The following is a 16,085-nucleotide window of genomic DNA, read 5'->3' on the forward strand; positions in this document are numbered from 1 at the left end:
TCACAGTTTTACTTAATACAAATTGTGCACACATTGCATACAACACCTGTTGCACTCACCCAGTAATAAAAACACATATTGCACACAGCCAGTAATGAAAACAAAAATATTAATATATATGTCAATATGAACTTAAAACTCTCAAAATACAAAATAATAAAACAGAAAATGTGATTAAAAATGAACACATTAAATTTTGGAGCAGATCTGAACTACAGAGCGGATACACAGATTATTTTTCTCTATTGTCGTCATCGTGAGATGGGGCATTTGGCCTTGATGGTCTGCGCTCTCAGAGTGCCCCTCTAATTGAGAATTTGTTTTGTTGTTTGTCATTCAGAGGACAGACCTTCAGGAGCAAGGGCTAACTCTGGAGGAGTGGCTTCCATCAGCCTGGATCACAGACACGGTCCCCCGCAGATGTCCTTACATACCCCAGATGGGGGACGAGGTACACGGCAGCTGTTTCTGTTACACTGTCCGCACCACATGGCCCGCACATGTCTGCTCGCACCAAAACACTGGCTCGTGTTTTACATAGCAACCAGAGCAGTCTGCAGCAGAGTTAGCGGCCCCAGGAGGCTGCAGCGGCCATTGCACACAATAATAGAGGAAGCACACTGACTTTATATTTTTTAGTAGAGTTACCTCCCAGAAGAATATACATCATGCATCAGAAAATTCTGTGGTGTATTTATATTGATGTGTGTGTGCAGGTATACTACTTCAGACAGGGCCATGAAGCCTACGTGGAGATGGCCAAACAGAAAAAGATTTACAGCATCAATCCTAAGAAGCAGCCTTGGCACAAGATGGAGCTACGGGTAAGGAACAGTTTGACAAAGATGGATTTAAGACTCTCTGAAGAGCGACGTGCTCTTTAGATCCCAACGTATCCCGAGATTTCTGTTGTCTCTTTATCTGCGGGCACACAACCGCTGAGGAGGAGCCCTTCATAAGAATAACAGAAGAGCCATGTAACAGGAATCAATAGTCTTCACACAGAGGAGCTACAGTAGTTTAAATTGATTTGATGTCCTTTCAAAATATGGTGTTAAAGGCAACAGGAAACGTGACAAGGGATGTCCTGGGAATTAGAAAAAGCAAAGAAAATAAACTGAAAATTAATAATAATTGAATAAATAAGATGAAAGAGAGAGAAAAATATTTGAAAATAGTCATTTAATTATAATTATATAATAAAAGTTAACAACATTACATTTGTAGCACTTTTTATGAGCCTTATCATTGCTTGTTTAACTGAAATAATTAATTATTTATTATTTACCATTTTTCTTTTCCATTTTTTTGTGTGTTTTTAGATAATTATCTTGTATTTTTTTAAAACTAATTCCTTGCTAATCATTGCCTTCCCATGTTCTTGAAAGACATTAGGTGAATTTGCTCGGGTTTAAAGGGGTTAAGAGCAAAACAAAAAAAAAAAAAAAAAGAAAATCACTGTGAAAAACATTTTCTGTTACGTTCATCTTTTAAGGCTGTTTCAAGATTAAGGGCCAAAAATGTGAGTAATGGAGATAAAGAATGACTAAAAATCTTCATTAGAAAATACACAGCAGTTCTTAGGAATTGCTACACAGTTGCAAGCTACAATGATGCAATCACTCTCTGTTGTTTCATTATTAACAACACGCACACACACACACACACACACACACACACACATGCACGCGCGCACACACACACACACACACACACACATGGTCTTTAGCTTGCAAAGCTCTTGCCTGTATTTCGTCTTTACCACAGACACCTGTCTGGTTTCACTTTCATGTTGATTTAAATCCCTTTTCCGTCCTAAAAATATACTTCCGCTGCAGAGTTTCATTCCTGTATATGAAACTGCCTTTAAAAGATTTAAGAAAGGAAAAAAAAACATCAGACACTTCAACACTTTAAAGTAAGAGCTTATGGGATTGCATTTTTACTTTTTTCTTTTTCATGTTTGGAGGCAGAAATAGTGATTTCTCTGCAGACGGCGAACCACAATGCATTGCAGGCACGGTGTGCATCTTTGTGATTGTATTGCCTGTAGCGTTTGAAATGCAGTGTTCTCTTCTATATCTTTCATTGTAATTTGGACAAACAGGCGTCGCAAAACTGAAGAATAACTCTCTGCAGTTTCACTTTTGCTCGACTGAAAGAGCTCAGGCTACATAACACACCTCACTGAAAAGAAAATCTATCAATCGAGGGCTTGAACTATGTTTAACCCTTAGAGAGCTGCGGGAACGCTGGTGATCTTGGCTCACATTACTGTCTTTTAGAGGCTGAAGCAGGCTGAGTTTTACTGGTTTCACACAAAAACTAGAAGACTTTAGGAATCCACTGGTACCGGCCGTGATCCTTTAAAATCTCACCTCAAGGTATCTGAATGAAAATGGGTTCTGTGGGTATCCATGAGTCTCCCTTTTACAGACATGCCAACTTTATGTTGGTCCCACTGGGGCTGCGCGATAAATCGGATATACTCAAAGTACTGCAGCTTGTTCCATGTGCAATTTATAAAATAACTTCATCCCAAACATCAAGTATAAATTGTCTCGTAGTTTTTTTAACCAACGGCATTAGTCTCGCTTTGGCGTTTTGTTTTTCCCTCTTTCTCTTATGGCTCTCTGCCTCTCACAGACACACAAACAGCAGGGCTTTTGCAGAGCTCCAATCGTGACTGTAAAGTCACATTTTGCGACCACGGAGCACCACTATGACTTCAAAATACTATTAATATATGAACTGGAAAGTTGGTTTGTTTCCAGTTTAGAGGAAATAAATCATCACGTTTAACGGCGCTGAGGTAACAGTTTAACTTAACGAGTGGTAGTGTGAGCAGGTGAGGCTTTGTGTTTTTCTATCTGCAGAGCTCCAAACGCGATTATTTAGTCACATTTTGCAACCACTGAGCACCAGTGCAACATGGAAATCTTTGCAATATATGAGCTGGAGAGCTGTTAGTTTGTTTCCATCTTGCAGTGGATGAATCCTCATACTGCAGTTACAGTTTAACTCTCTGCTAACATCCGACTGTTGACGGGAAACTTCGCGTTCGCAGCAAAATCATCAACACTTCCTGCCTGAGCGAGCCATGTCCTTCAAAATAAAAGCACCATGGGTTCCATTTTGATTTATTTAATCATAACAATACTTTATTTCACTTTTAAACTTTATACTTTATTTACATCATAACAATATTTTATTAAACGTTATTATAACAGTGCTTTATGTCACTTTATTTTATTGCAGTAGCTAACATATTTGTAACTGTAGTTTATTTAATAATTTTCTATTTTAGTAGTTTAAAGTAGATTTCAAAATATTGAGATACATGTCATGTTTCATGTTATAGCCTAAAAATATTGTCATACTATTTTAAAGCCATATTTGCCCTACGGCCACAGTCATGCAGTTTTTCTCATGCAGTACAGATTTTATTTTGTATTTAAGTATTTCTGCATACTGACATCCATAAACAGCCGTGAAATTACATAAATTGGATATAACTGATAAGCGGAGACTCTTGTGGATTGAATGAGGCAACTGTATTCAATGTATACTGTATAGTATGACGTATTGTGACCTGTAAGATAATCACAGCCTCATGAAAATTTACAACCAACAACTAGAGACCTCAAACATTGAGAGAATGTCCGGCTTTCATGGGTATATTAACAATAAATCTGTGTTTAAAATTGTATCAACCCAAATATTGATACCATTAGTTAGTTGTAATTAGTTGCATCATTTAGAATAATTTGTTCTTCTCTTGGTGGTGTTCAGGAGCAGGAACTGATGAAGATAGTCGGCATCAAGTATGAGGTCGGCTTGCCCACGCTGTGCTGTCTGAAGCTGTCCTTCCTGGACCCCGACACCGGCAAACTGACCGGAGGATCCTTCTCTATGAAGTAAGCATCCCGCTGCGAATCCACAAGAGCTTCAGAGAGTCGGCCGCTTTCTGATGATTCACTTTTAAGAAGAGTTCGTTTGCAAAAACAGATAAGAGCCTTTCTCAACATGAATAAACGACCAGTGTGACTGATATTTCTTTGAGCGCACCAAAAAAGAAAAAGCTTTAAAACTTTGACATATCTTATCAAAACAACCAAAAACCACTTTGACTGATATTCTGTCTTGAACACACAAAAACATAATTTAGGGGAAAAAAAGTGAAAATGAAAATATTTTTGAAAACGAACCCTTTGTTATTTTTTTTTTGGACAAATTGGGTTTTTTTTTATTTTTGACACAAAACCGCGGTCAATATCACGACACACAATATCAGGGCAATGAAAGACAGGTTTAATAAAAAAACAACAACAGGACATCATAACAAATCTAACACATATTTGACATTCCCTTAACCTATAAAATAAAATAAATGAATGAATTAATAAAGAATAAATGTATGCATCATGTGATACAGCTCTACTATTTTGACAAAGACAACAGATACAAAAGTACCTGCAAACAAACCCGAACTGCATGTTTGTGATGCATCGCGGCACTCGTGCTCTTAGTATATGATACATTACTAAATATGCTACAGTGTAACACATCCTGTTCTTATATTTCAATGTTTTATTGAAACGAGGAGGTGGTACATAGAGAACATAGAAAACAGATTTTTTTTTTTTTTAATTTTTAACAAAGACTTATCATAACCACAAACCTCATTCATTCCTACCCCCATCCTCTTGTGAAATCACGAAACAGCAGAAAAGCACAGCAAAAATTGGAAAACAACAGAAAACCAAACCAAATATAATAATGAAAAACAGAACAGCAGTAGAGGCAATGCCTAGCAATAAAAATAAGAAGAGACAATAAGAAAAAAATAAGTAAAAAAATAATTAAATAAATAAGGAAAAATTCCAATAAATTGAAATAAAATTTAAAAATAAATAAATAGAATACAAATACAATTTAAAAATAAATAAATAAAATACAAATAAATGAATAAATAAATACATAAAATAGACATAATAAGAAAGGTCAGGTAAATAAGGTCAGGGTAGTTGCTGATTCCAGGGTATCAGGTCTGACCAAAATGTCCTATTCTTCACTGAACTTTTTCAGTGTTTTTCTTTCCAGCAATATGCAGGTTTTCAGTGCCGACAGAGTTTGAATGTATTTTCTTAAGCACTCTGTGGCTCCCTCTGCTCACTATAAATATGAACAGTTCTTACTTAATTAATTCTCATCTCAACTCAAGACAAGACAGTAGCTATAAAACATTTAATTTAGAAATCTTGACTGATATTATAAAGCAGAGACTGTTATGGGAATGCTAAACTGCTACTTTCAGTTTTGTTTTTGATCTGTTATTCTGTTTATTTTGTTTAGTTTTTTTTTTATTTCCGTGCTTTGTTGCAGTTTTAATGACTTCATTTTTGTCTCGTTGCAGGTACCACGACATGCCTGATGTAATCGACTTCCTGGTTCTGCGGCAGCAGTTTGACAACGCCAGAAAAGGCAGTGGAGTATCGGTCAGCCGATTTTTTTTTTTTTCTTGCTTGTTTCCAGCTCGCTTTCTGCAGTCGACTGTTGTTCTCTCGTAAAGATCTGACCTAACTGTGATGTGTGCGCAGGTGACAGGTTTCGGTCAGTGATTGATGACGCCTGGTGGTTTGGGACCATCGAGAGCCAGGAGCCGTACCAGCCTCAGTATCCCGACAGCCTGTTTCAGTGCTACAACGTCTGGTACGATCACAGCTTTGATTTACTCTTTTCAGAGATGCACAGTTAAAAAAAGCAGGTTTGATCAAAGCCCTGCACAATCTAAGCTCACCTAAGCTACCTTTAACTCTATTTAGAGCGGTGGTAGGCCATTCTGATAGACATTTTTTCACTTTAAATTGACCTACGCTACATTTAACTCTATTTTTTTAGGTGGTAGGCGATTCTGATAATTTGTCCCTGATAAAATGACCAACTCCACATATGACTCTATTTATGTAGGTGGTAGGCCTTTCTGAATGATTGAATGAATGATAATGAAGATACTTTATTAATCCCCGAAGGGAAATTTAACTGTCAACTAAAAAAACGTGTAAACATTAAAAATTAAATAGACATTTGTAGCTGTCACATTGGCCTTCTCTGCATTAAACTCTGTTTATACAGGTGGTAGGCCGGTCTGAAACCTGTACGCACCCTGGATTGTTTTGCAAAGTGCAACTGTCAGAAAAATGCACCAGAACTGATAAAAGGAATTGATAATGTCGGGATACAATTATGATGGATCAGACCATTTGAAACCAATTCGTGATTCCCACTCCCGAACATTTCACTTCTCCTGGTGAGACCTGCTGGCACTGAGCGGGTTTTAAGACCTGACCTTCCACACTGACAGAAAGAAAAGTGTTTCATGGAAACTTAACATGTAACGGTAATTTGTCGAATCGGACAAACTCCAGGCATCTGACACATCCTCTCAAAACACTCATTAACTGCACAAACACCTCATGGCTTAAATCATTCAGGAAATTTTATAAAACAATCATGGATGACAGTTTGAATATGACATTTACAGCAACGCCAACTAACACTGCCCTTTGTTTTGCTCAACTTTCATTATCGGTGACATTCCAATTGGAAACGTTAATCAGCATATTGTCTGTGTGAGTTAGTTTTTCTCGTCAACAGCGAGCGCTTAAGGTCACGCGTTATTTAAAAAAACTTTGTTAAGAGAATAACACCCACTTTTGGAGGAGAGCGTCAGCGAGGGCGACACGCGTCACCTGTGCAAATAAAAAGAGAAATTGCAAACACAACGTGATGATGCTGATGATTCATGTCAACACTGTTTCCCCTCCAGCTGGGATAATGGAGACACAGAGAAGATGAGTCCTTGGGACATGGAGCCCATCCCTGACGATGGTAAGTCTCTCGAACACACCCACACACACATTTAACCCTTTCAAACCCGGAGCGACATCAGTGAGATACTTATGTATAGTCAGTATATTTCATACAGTAGCTGGTGTTCGGTGCTCCAGGTTTGCAGAAACAGACGCAGTCCCACAGAGGCTGACATCAAAACGGATTTTAATACTTTAAAAGAGGCCCACCGAAAACATCTACATCAGTCTAAGTAGACCACCAGCTGCTGTATGTGATACAAGGACTATACTTTTTTGACTTTTGTAAAGTGTCTGGTTACCTTGAAAAGCTCTCTATAAATAAAATTATTATTATTATTATAAGTGTCTCATACAGCCCCACTTCACAAATCCCAAACCATCCCTTTAACCCTTTAAAACCTAAAGAAATTGGTTTTATTGCTTTTGAAAACATGGGAAAAATGCAATCAGCAACTTTGCAAGAAACGTCCAGCAAATTGCAAGAAAATAGAAAAAGGTGACCCGAGAATTACCTGAAAATTAGTTTAAAAAAGGGGGTAAAATTTAAAAAAGAAAGGGATGAATGTTACAGGAAAAAAACGTACATGTATGTTTATTTTTTATTTTCAGCACTTTTATCATTTGACTTTGTTTTACTTTTTATTTATTTATTTATTTTTGCTTATTTGTGGGAATTGTTTAGTTTCTTTTAACCAACTTCTTGCAAATTTTTAGGCCATGTCCAAATATCCTAAACATTAGCCAAAAACAAGCAAAAAATTACAAGAAATTACAAAAAAATTACCAAAACGAAAGATAAATAAAAAACAAAGAATTTAGCTGAAAAGTGCTTAAAATAATAATAATACTTCTGTAACATGGTTTTGAACAAATAATTATGGTAATTATAGTTTTTTGGACCTTTTTTAGACATTTTTAAAGTAATTCTCTACATCATGTTTTTGTAAAGTAATCAAATCACTTTGCTCAGGTTTCAAAGGGTTGAACTATTCCAATTTAATTAATTTACAGTTTCAACTTTTCTCCGTTGCTGTTCTCTCCCGTGCAGCCACGTTCCCGGAAGAGCTGGGCATGAGCGTCCCGCTGATAGAAGAAGAACAGAAGGAGCTGCTGTACGTCCCTCTGGACGGGGAATGGGGCTGCCGCACACGCGCAGAGGAGTGCGAGCGCATCATCAAAGCCATCGACCAGCTCTGCACGCTCGGTACGTCGTCATCAAACCCCTGTGAATAAACACACCCCTTGTGTCATGTAAGCAGGGACGAGAAGTTGAGCCACATTTCTGGTAAAGCGGCGGCGGCATGACTCCACACAACATGAGTCAGCGCTCTGAGCTCGCCAGCGTGAGCCCAGCGGGGCCACGACTCATACGTTTAAAAAGGAATAAGCTGCTAACATGTTGAGCCACATATTGAGGTGCTTGAATTCCTGTTAAGTGATGTAATGTCATATTAGGGAAAAGCTTTGTATTACTGCAATCCTCCCAGCGGGGGGGAAGCTGGTATAAGGGCTCCCTCTAGTGACAATTTGGGGATTAGACACATAAAAACAAACAGAACGCTTAATCCCTTAAGATCTCTCTCTGCTACTCCTACGCCTCATGCTGCAGCTGCTTTACAGGACTGGATTTTATTAACTCTTTTAGGTGCATCTTATGCCGACAATACACAAGACTTTGAAAAGACTTTCAACTAAAGTTTCACATCTAAAGACAGTGAATTTTTAGGCACACACTATAACCCTGTCTCCTGCAGTGCCAGTATTTGCAACACTACAACTAGATTACTTTTGAGATTATTTCCCATCCTGCTCCTGGTTGAAAATATCACACCAATCTCCCCTTAAGAAATGTGACATATTAACAATAACACAACCCTCTAGGAACACATATTAAAAGGTCTCATGTGTCGACAGAATTCTTGTCAATTCGGCATCAATATAATCCATAAAGATAAACTATTTAAACAAAGAAATTACAATTTTGGATTTTGCACCACAATTTACGACCAGCCTCCGTTAGTTAGCTATGCCATTTGGTGGGAGGTGACATTGGAAATTAGAGGTTTCAAAAATTGTGCTGGTTGATGTATTAAACGCACACCGACTTAAACACAACCAGTAACTTTCTACAAGTTGTCATCCCTAATGCCTACCAAACACCAGGAGACCGTACATGTGAGTTTTCAGTCACACAGTTTAAGATTTTGCAAAGCCTTTGGATCTCGCAGCGTCAGTTTTTGCATGATACAACTAGGTTCTTTTTAAAATGATTTCCCATCCTGCTCCTGGTGGAAAATATCACACCAAACTCCCTTTAAGAAATATGACATATTAACAGTTCCTCATGATTCTGCAGAAACACTCAACTCTAGAAACACAAGATAAAAGGCTTCATATGACGACAGTATTCTTGTAAATTCGGCATCAGAAAATTCAAAGAGACGAACTGTTTCAAACTGTATGTTCTTGATTTTGTCGGCTCAGCTCTCTGCCAGCCTCTGTTGGTCAGCTGCACTTCTCTAATGAGAGGAGACTGCGGGAACGAGAGGCGAACCACTTCAAAAATTAAAAATTCTCACTAAAATAAGTGCTGCTTGATGAATTTGATACACTGAAATAAACACAAACTCTTGTTTACTCCACAACTCCACCAGTTTCTCCAACTTGTTCATTTTCTTGCACCTCCGCCGAGTTCCCTCCATGTTTACTGTCTACCCAGTTTGCTGCTTCCTGTTTGGCGCTGCAGAGAGCGCAGCTACTGGTTGTTGTTGTTCACATCATTGAATTTCAGTATTTGCATGAGCCAACAAAAAAAATGTACAATAATATGTTTGATTTTGTCAGAACGTGAAGACGAGAAAAAGATCAACTTAAAACAGATTAGACAGAGTTTAATGACCAACTTACATCAAACCATCACAAGAGTGTTCACATCTCATGAGTTTATTCCGACATGAAAATCTGTTCAGTGTAAGACCGACAAAAATTGCTGTTGTAATACTCAACATGATGATTATTTTATTTTGAAGGAGACGTACATCATATAGATATCAAGCGTTGTTCAGTGTGTTACTAAATAATCCTCTCTACATGTTTATCATCTTGTCTTTTATCCTCAGATGTGGCAGCGCCATTTGCCTTTCCAGTTGACCTGCAGGCGTACCCCACGTACTGCACGGTGGTCGCCTACGTCACGGACCTCAGCACCATACGACAGAGGCTGGTCAACCACTTCTACAGGTACGCCACGTCAGGCCGTGTGTGTGTGTGTGTGTGTGTGTGTGTGTGTGTATGATATGATGAAGCACACACTCACCACATTTGTTTTTCCTCCTCAGACGACTGTCCTCTCTGATGTGGGAGGTTCGTTATATCGAACACAACGCCCAAACATTCAACGAGCCCGGATCATTCATCGTCACCACCGCCAAGTTTGTCTCTGACCTCATGCTGCAGTTCATTAAGTGAGTACAGAATCATTGATTCTGAATGTAGTTTTCGAAAATAATGTCGCAACTAATGTTTATTAACCAGTTCAGTTTCATTTCTTAATGAAACAAAGAGAAAAACAGTAATCAAGGAACTTCTGGTTAACTGTTAAGGTTATTTTCTGTTTTTTTCCCACAACATTTGCAGCATTAAAGTAATTTCTGCTCTCTTCTGTTTTTTCTTTAGGGACCAAAGTCTGACAGACCTCATGCCGCTCTACAAAACCATGAAGAAGGCGACCTTCTCTGACTCTGAGGATGAGGTGTGTTTGCGCTACATGTTTTTTTTTTTTTACAATAATTAATGGCTGAACTTGATCACATGATTTCACATTGAGCGACAGTAATAATAATGTAATTTGTATCAAATAAGGTAACTTACTGCTTTTACATTTAGCTGATTTTCACTTTATTTGAGGTCAAACAGCAGCTCAAAGACTCTGTTACACATAAAAGTTATGTCGCATCTGAACGACAGTTTTGAGTTAAAATAATGAAATATTCTATGTCAGAGCGGCCTGTAGAGCACAACATGTGTTACCTTAATTTAAGGGTTTCCCTAAAAACTTGGTGCCTTTCGTCCTGTGTTGCAAAAACGGTCGCATTGGGAATTGTCTTATCAATTTTTCAGACAAGACAGCAAAGCCACAACCAAAATACTTGTTTATAAAACTAATCTTTGCCTTAAGCCTAAGATTAAACCTACAGAGGACCTCACATGATTTTTATTTTTTGTGATACTTGTTTTACAGAGATACACTTAGATTTTTGCTCCTTGTGCTGCGGCACGACTGCGACCAAGACAAGACTCACCTGCACATTTTCAGATGACTTTTACCTGATAAATTCTCAGATCATCACAACATTATACTGGAAAATATGTGCTAAAATATACTCAAACTTACATTTGTAAGTAAATTATGTCCAACAATAACAATCTACTCAAAAACAGGGCTCTCAGTTCTGATTTAATTGTTGTATCTGGCATCAGAAGATCCCTGTCCTAACTTTTTAAGCTAAACTATCAATTTCAAGGTACAAAGGTGTGATAACAGTTAAACACATTATAGGAAAACCTGAGTATACCTTCATGTATCAGATAAACTGATCTCATGATGCATGCATGAATGTGCGTTCAGAGCACGAGCTGAGAAACCCACAGGACTAACCGAAACGTGCTCCGCTGCATCCGGCAAAGCTACGCCCGTTAGGTGAAATACTAAGCACTTTAAGACGTTCCCTTTATTTAACTCCCCTTTTCCTTTCTGTGCAGGATGATGAAGAGGAGGACGAGGACACCAACACTCCTGGAACATCCACACGAAACCATAAGGTAACAATATCTGATAACAACAGCTTTTTTTTACATGTCGTAATCCAGCAGCTGAAGGAGAGGAGGCAGTTTTGTGTCAGCTGCAACATTTACCTCCATTTATATGTCTTCTTTTTTTTTTTTTTTTTTTTTGTCGCAGGGTCGCCGGCCCACGCAGCGACAGCTTCGAACCCGACCCCGTTCATACGACCCTCACGCGTGGAGGGGACGCTGTAAGGAGCTGCTGGATCTCATCTTTCAGTGTGAAGACTCGGAGCCCTTCAGAGAACCTGTGGACCTGCAGGAGTACCCGGTACGTGTGCACCGACTCTGTGGTGCATTGATTCTTTATTTCAAACATGTAAAATACAATAAAAACATTAGTTTAAGAAATATATGAATGACAGAAAAAAAAGGAATAAATTTCATCATAAAATTGCCCCAATTTACAAAAAGAAGAACCATAGATGAAGTATAAACTCGTGTAATCTTACCTCCTTACTCATTAATTAAATTATCATGAATAATTCCTTTATAAAAATCCTAATTATGTCACATGTTAACCGGCGTATGCACACCTTTATATAAATATTTCTCTCTGAATATATCTGATCCACAATAATCTATTCATAGACAAAATATAAATACACTCACTCACGTCCCATTTATATTCATATAAACAATCTACATATTTTCACGTATTCCTTTCTAAATATAAATCCATGTAAACACCAGCTGATTGTTTGTGGGCCTCCTCATCTCTGTACCTTGTGAAAATCATATCTTTAATCCTTTTTTAATCCAAATGTTTGGATGTTGCTTTAGCTTCACTCTCAGGCTGTTTCACAGTTTAGCTCCACAAATTGAAAAACTAAATTTAATTTTCCCCTCAAATTATAACCTTCATCTCTTCCATTTTCCAAATATTTCTTAGAATTAGATAATTCCTTGCTTTATACATTATTTTTGCAGTTTGAAATTCAACAAATCAAAGGATTTTAACATTTTCGACTTTGCGAATGATGAGTTGGTGTGGTCACGAAACCTGACATTTGGCACTGTCCTCACGGCTCTTTATTGAAGTATTCAGTGTACTTTAAGGCATGTTTCCCTCAAATCTCTCTATTTGGTGTGCTTTGCTCCAGACAGGATTGAAATGCTTTTTTTGTGAGCTCAACAAATTAATCCCATCTGGATTTGATCTGAATTTATGTCATTTTCAATTTCCTTTATGCTCGTGTTATTTTGCATTTTCAGTTTTTGGTCTTTGAATCAAGTTCAACTGTCAGTTTGGGGCACAGGTGGCTAAAATGCAGCTACAAAAGGAGAGTTATCTGAGGTGAAGGGGTTGTTGGGTGTGAAGAACAGTCTGTTCAGCATCTGTAATGAAGACTTAAATGTTGTGAAGGAGGAAATGTGAACAGACTCAAGCTTTCAGCCGGCTGCAGTTTCCTTGTCAACAGAGGAAGGTGAAACCCCAGATCCCTGAAATCTCCTCCTTCTTCAGCCTCCTTTCCTCCGTCTTTCTCTCCTTCAGTCCTTTTGAAAACTGATTGAAAAATCCGTCTGCCTCCTGCAGGACTACCTGCAGATAGTCGACTCACCGATGGACTTCGGCACCGTCCTCAACACGCTCAAAGAAGGAAAGTACCAATCTCCCATCGAGCTCTGCAAAGATGTCCGCCTCATTTTCAGCAATTCCAAAGCTTACACGCCCAGTAAGAAGTCTCGGGTGAGATACACACGCGCACGCACGCACACACACACACACACACACACACACACACACACACTGTGATTCTAGTGTTTTTCTCACTACTGGTGCTTTTGGAGCTTCTCTCCAAATCCACCTTTAAAACTAAATACACAGTATAAACTAGGGTTTGACAGATCATTGGCCTGGCTGATTATTCGGGCCAATATTTGGCATTTTGCTGATTATCTGTATCGGCGTTTTATTTTAATGATCACTGATAAAATTATTATTTTTTTTTAAAAATATGTATTACACTCAACCAACACCAGAGAAGGAAGTCTGCAATACATGCAAGGAAAGCGTCAGCATGAAGGAACTTTTACTTTGTAAAACCACAGGAAGCTATTTTCATTTATTCATTCTTTATTTAAAATTTCACTGAACTTTATAAAAAACATTGCAGGGAATTTGCTGCAATTGATGTTTAAAGTTTCAGTAAAGATTAAACATCTGCAAAAGGCATTTAAACAAAGTTTTGTGTTTCAGTTTGTTATATTGTTGTTCAAAATATCGGTTATGGATCTCATTAAGTACTAATAATCAGTATCTGTATCGGCCCTGAAAAAACGACCCCTAGTATAAAAAGGGAAATGTAAACACCGTGTTAGCACGCTGTGCCTCAGATGGACCGTCTCATGTGCCTGACCGCCTCCAAGCAGGTAGCAGTGTTGAATATGTTGAGCTGTCTGTGCAGGAGACCAGAGAGAAAGATGCTTTTAAAACGTCTGAGTCCAGCTTTCAGTGCTTTTGTGGTTTGAACTTTAGTTTCTCTCCTGCTTCCTTGTTTCTGTTTTAAATATCTGCTTTATTTCACAGTTTCATGTTTCAGATGTGTAAGAGCTGTGTTCACTTACTGATGATGAAAAATAATTTCCTCGTTTTTCTGCATCACAATTAAGGCTTTATAATAAAGAAACTAAAAGGGACTTTTACTGTGAAGAATTTATGGGAAATAATAGTTACGCCAAGTCAGCACACGTGAAGTAAAAACCCCCTCAGTGTGCAGAATAACATTTCACCAAACAAAATACCTCGTAGGCTGCGTGCTGCTAAAAAAGGGAAAATTCTTCAGAGGTTTCTCATAACTGTCGACATCCAAATAAAGTCCATTATGCTTCCATAAATTTTTTTTTTACCAGAGCATGAAATTGTGCGCTCTTGCTGCCTCCTCGCTGCTGTTGTGATTATTACTCACATGAGACTTCAGCCAAGACTCAAAAATAATAGTCCTATTGCTTGTACAAAATGAAATACAAGCAACTTAAATACGTTTTCAATCATAACATACAGTTGATCTTAGAAAAGGTAAATAAATTATACCAACACACACACACACACACACACACACACACACACACAGAGTCATCAGGCCTTCTTGTGTGACCGTGGAGTCAGTGAGTCCGTTGTTGTGTCCAGATCTACAGCATGAGTCTGAGGCTCTCTGCACTGTTTGAGGAGCACGTCAGCTCCATCCTGGCCGACTACAAGGCCATCCACGGCCTGACGGACAAACTGACCCGACAGGGCTCAGACAGACAGACACGACACACCACAGACAGACAGACACGGCACGCCATGAAGAGGAGGAGGAGGAGGAGCGAATCACCAACCAGCAGCACTGCATCCAGGTAGAAGACGTTTTATTTTGACTTTTTCTCCCTCTGACCGTACATCAGGTTTGATTATTTTTCTTCTCGTCCTCCGTCTAGTCCAGAGAGGAAGAGACGTGTTTCATCCAGGGTGACCGCAAAAAAGGAGCCGTCGCCACCTCCTGCACGGCCCTCCTCTCTGAGGCAGAGCACCCCCCTCAAACAGCCCCCGCAGCTGGTCAACGGGAAGGCAGACACACCGGCCGCGGGCCGGACACGGAGTGGGGCGCGTCATTCTACACACTCTCCGCCCTCCTCATCGTCCTCGAATAACGCCACGAGCAGCACACAGAGCACAGCAGGTGAGATCAGACGTTCAGACAGAGTGAATAAAGCTGCAGTTTGCAGGTTTAAGCGCTTTATTGGCCAACAGAACGAAGTAGATCTGAAAAAAAATCAGAATCGCAGACAGGAGCGAGCATGTTTTGGGCTTCACAAGGCTGAGAAAAGTCACTTTGGCTTTTTTATTTATTTATTTATTTTTTAAACTGCATTTATTGTCTTTTTTCACAAATAAAGTGATACATTATAATCAACTCTGTTAAATATAAATAAACAAAAAAACAACAAAAACAAACAAAAAACTTAAAAACAAAACAAACAGGGATCAAATTAATTGATAATAGTTTAAAAAAAAAAACAATAATTGGGATGCGACAGAACTCTAATTCCTTTCCTTTACATCCTTGTCAGAGCGAAATGATCGCTCCAGATCCGCTTGTTTAGTTCGAAGAGTTTTAAGTTCTGACATGGTAAACACTTAATTTCCTTTATTGATTATCTCTTCTGTTATCGTCAGAGTCTACTCGCTCGCTGAGGACTCATAACTCTGTGTCAGCTCCAACGCCACCAGCGCCCGAAAAGGTGACGCCCTCTCCAGCCGCGGAAAGTAGCAGTGGAGGAAGCACCCGGAGGAAACTCAGGACTCCTGTACGACTCACGCCTGGTAAGAGACAGTGTCAAAGAAGTGAGTGAATGATCCTGTAGTTTATGATTAAAGTCATA

The 16,085-nt window shown here is 38.8% G+C and overlaps 1 protein-coding gene across 1 annotated transcript in view; it reads left to right on the forward strand.

Moving 5' to 3' along the window:
- LOC121955539 (pleckstrin homology domain interacting protein) overlaps window positions 1–16,085 on the forward strand; it is a 60,907-nt gene that overhangs the window by 37,852 nt on the left and 6,970 nt on the right. The window contains 17 exon segments of the mRNA XM_042503546.1: window positions 341–451; window positions 717–824; window positions 3,793–3,917; window positions 5,417–5,475; window positions 5,478–5,498; window positions 5,601–5,712; window positions 6,830–6,891; window positions 7,924–8,079; window positions 9,995–10,115; window positions 10,214–10,339; window positions 10,551–10,626; window positions 11,637–11,696; window positions 11,836–11,988; window positions 13,255–13,407; window positions 14,848–15,059; window positions 15,141–15,382; window positions 15,880–16,026. Of these exon segments, the coding sequence (XP_042359480.1) occupies window positions 341–451; window positions 717–824; window positions 3,793–3,917; window positions 5,417–5,475; window positions 5,478–5,498; window positions 5,601–5,712; window positions 6,830–6,891; window positions 7,924–8,079; window positions 9,995–10,115; window positions 10,214–10,339; window positions 10,551–10,626; window positions 11,637–11,696; window positions 11,836–11,988; window positions 13,255–13,407; window positions 14,848–15,059; window positions 15,141–15,382; window positions 15,880–16,026 (2,044 nt within the window).

The sequence above is a fragment of the Plectropomus leopardus genome, chromosome 16 (genome assembly GCF_008729295.1).
Source record: "Plectropomus leopardus isolate mb chromosome 16, YSFRI_Pleo_2.0, whole genome shotgun sequence".
NCBI classification, from domain to species: domain Eukaryota; kingdom Metazoa; phylum Chordata; class Actinopteri; order Perciformes; family Serranidae; genus Plectropomus; species Plectropomus leopardus.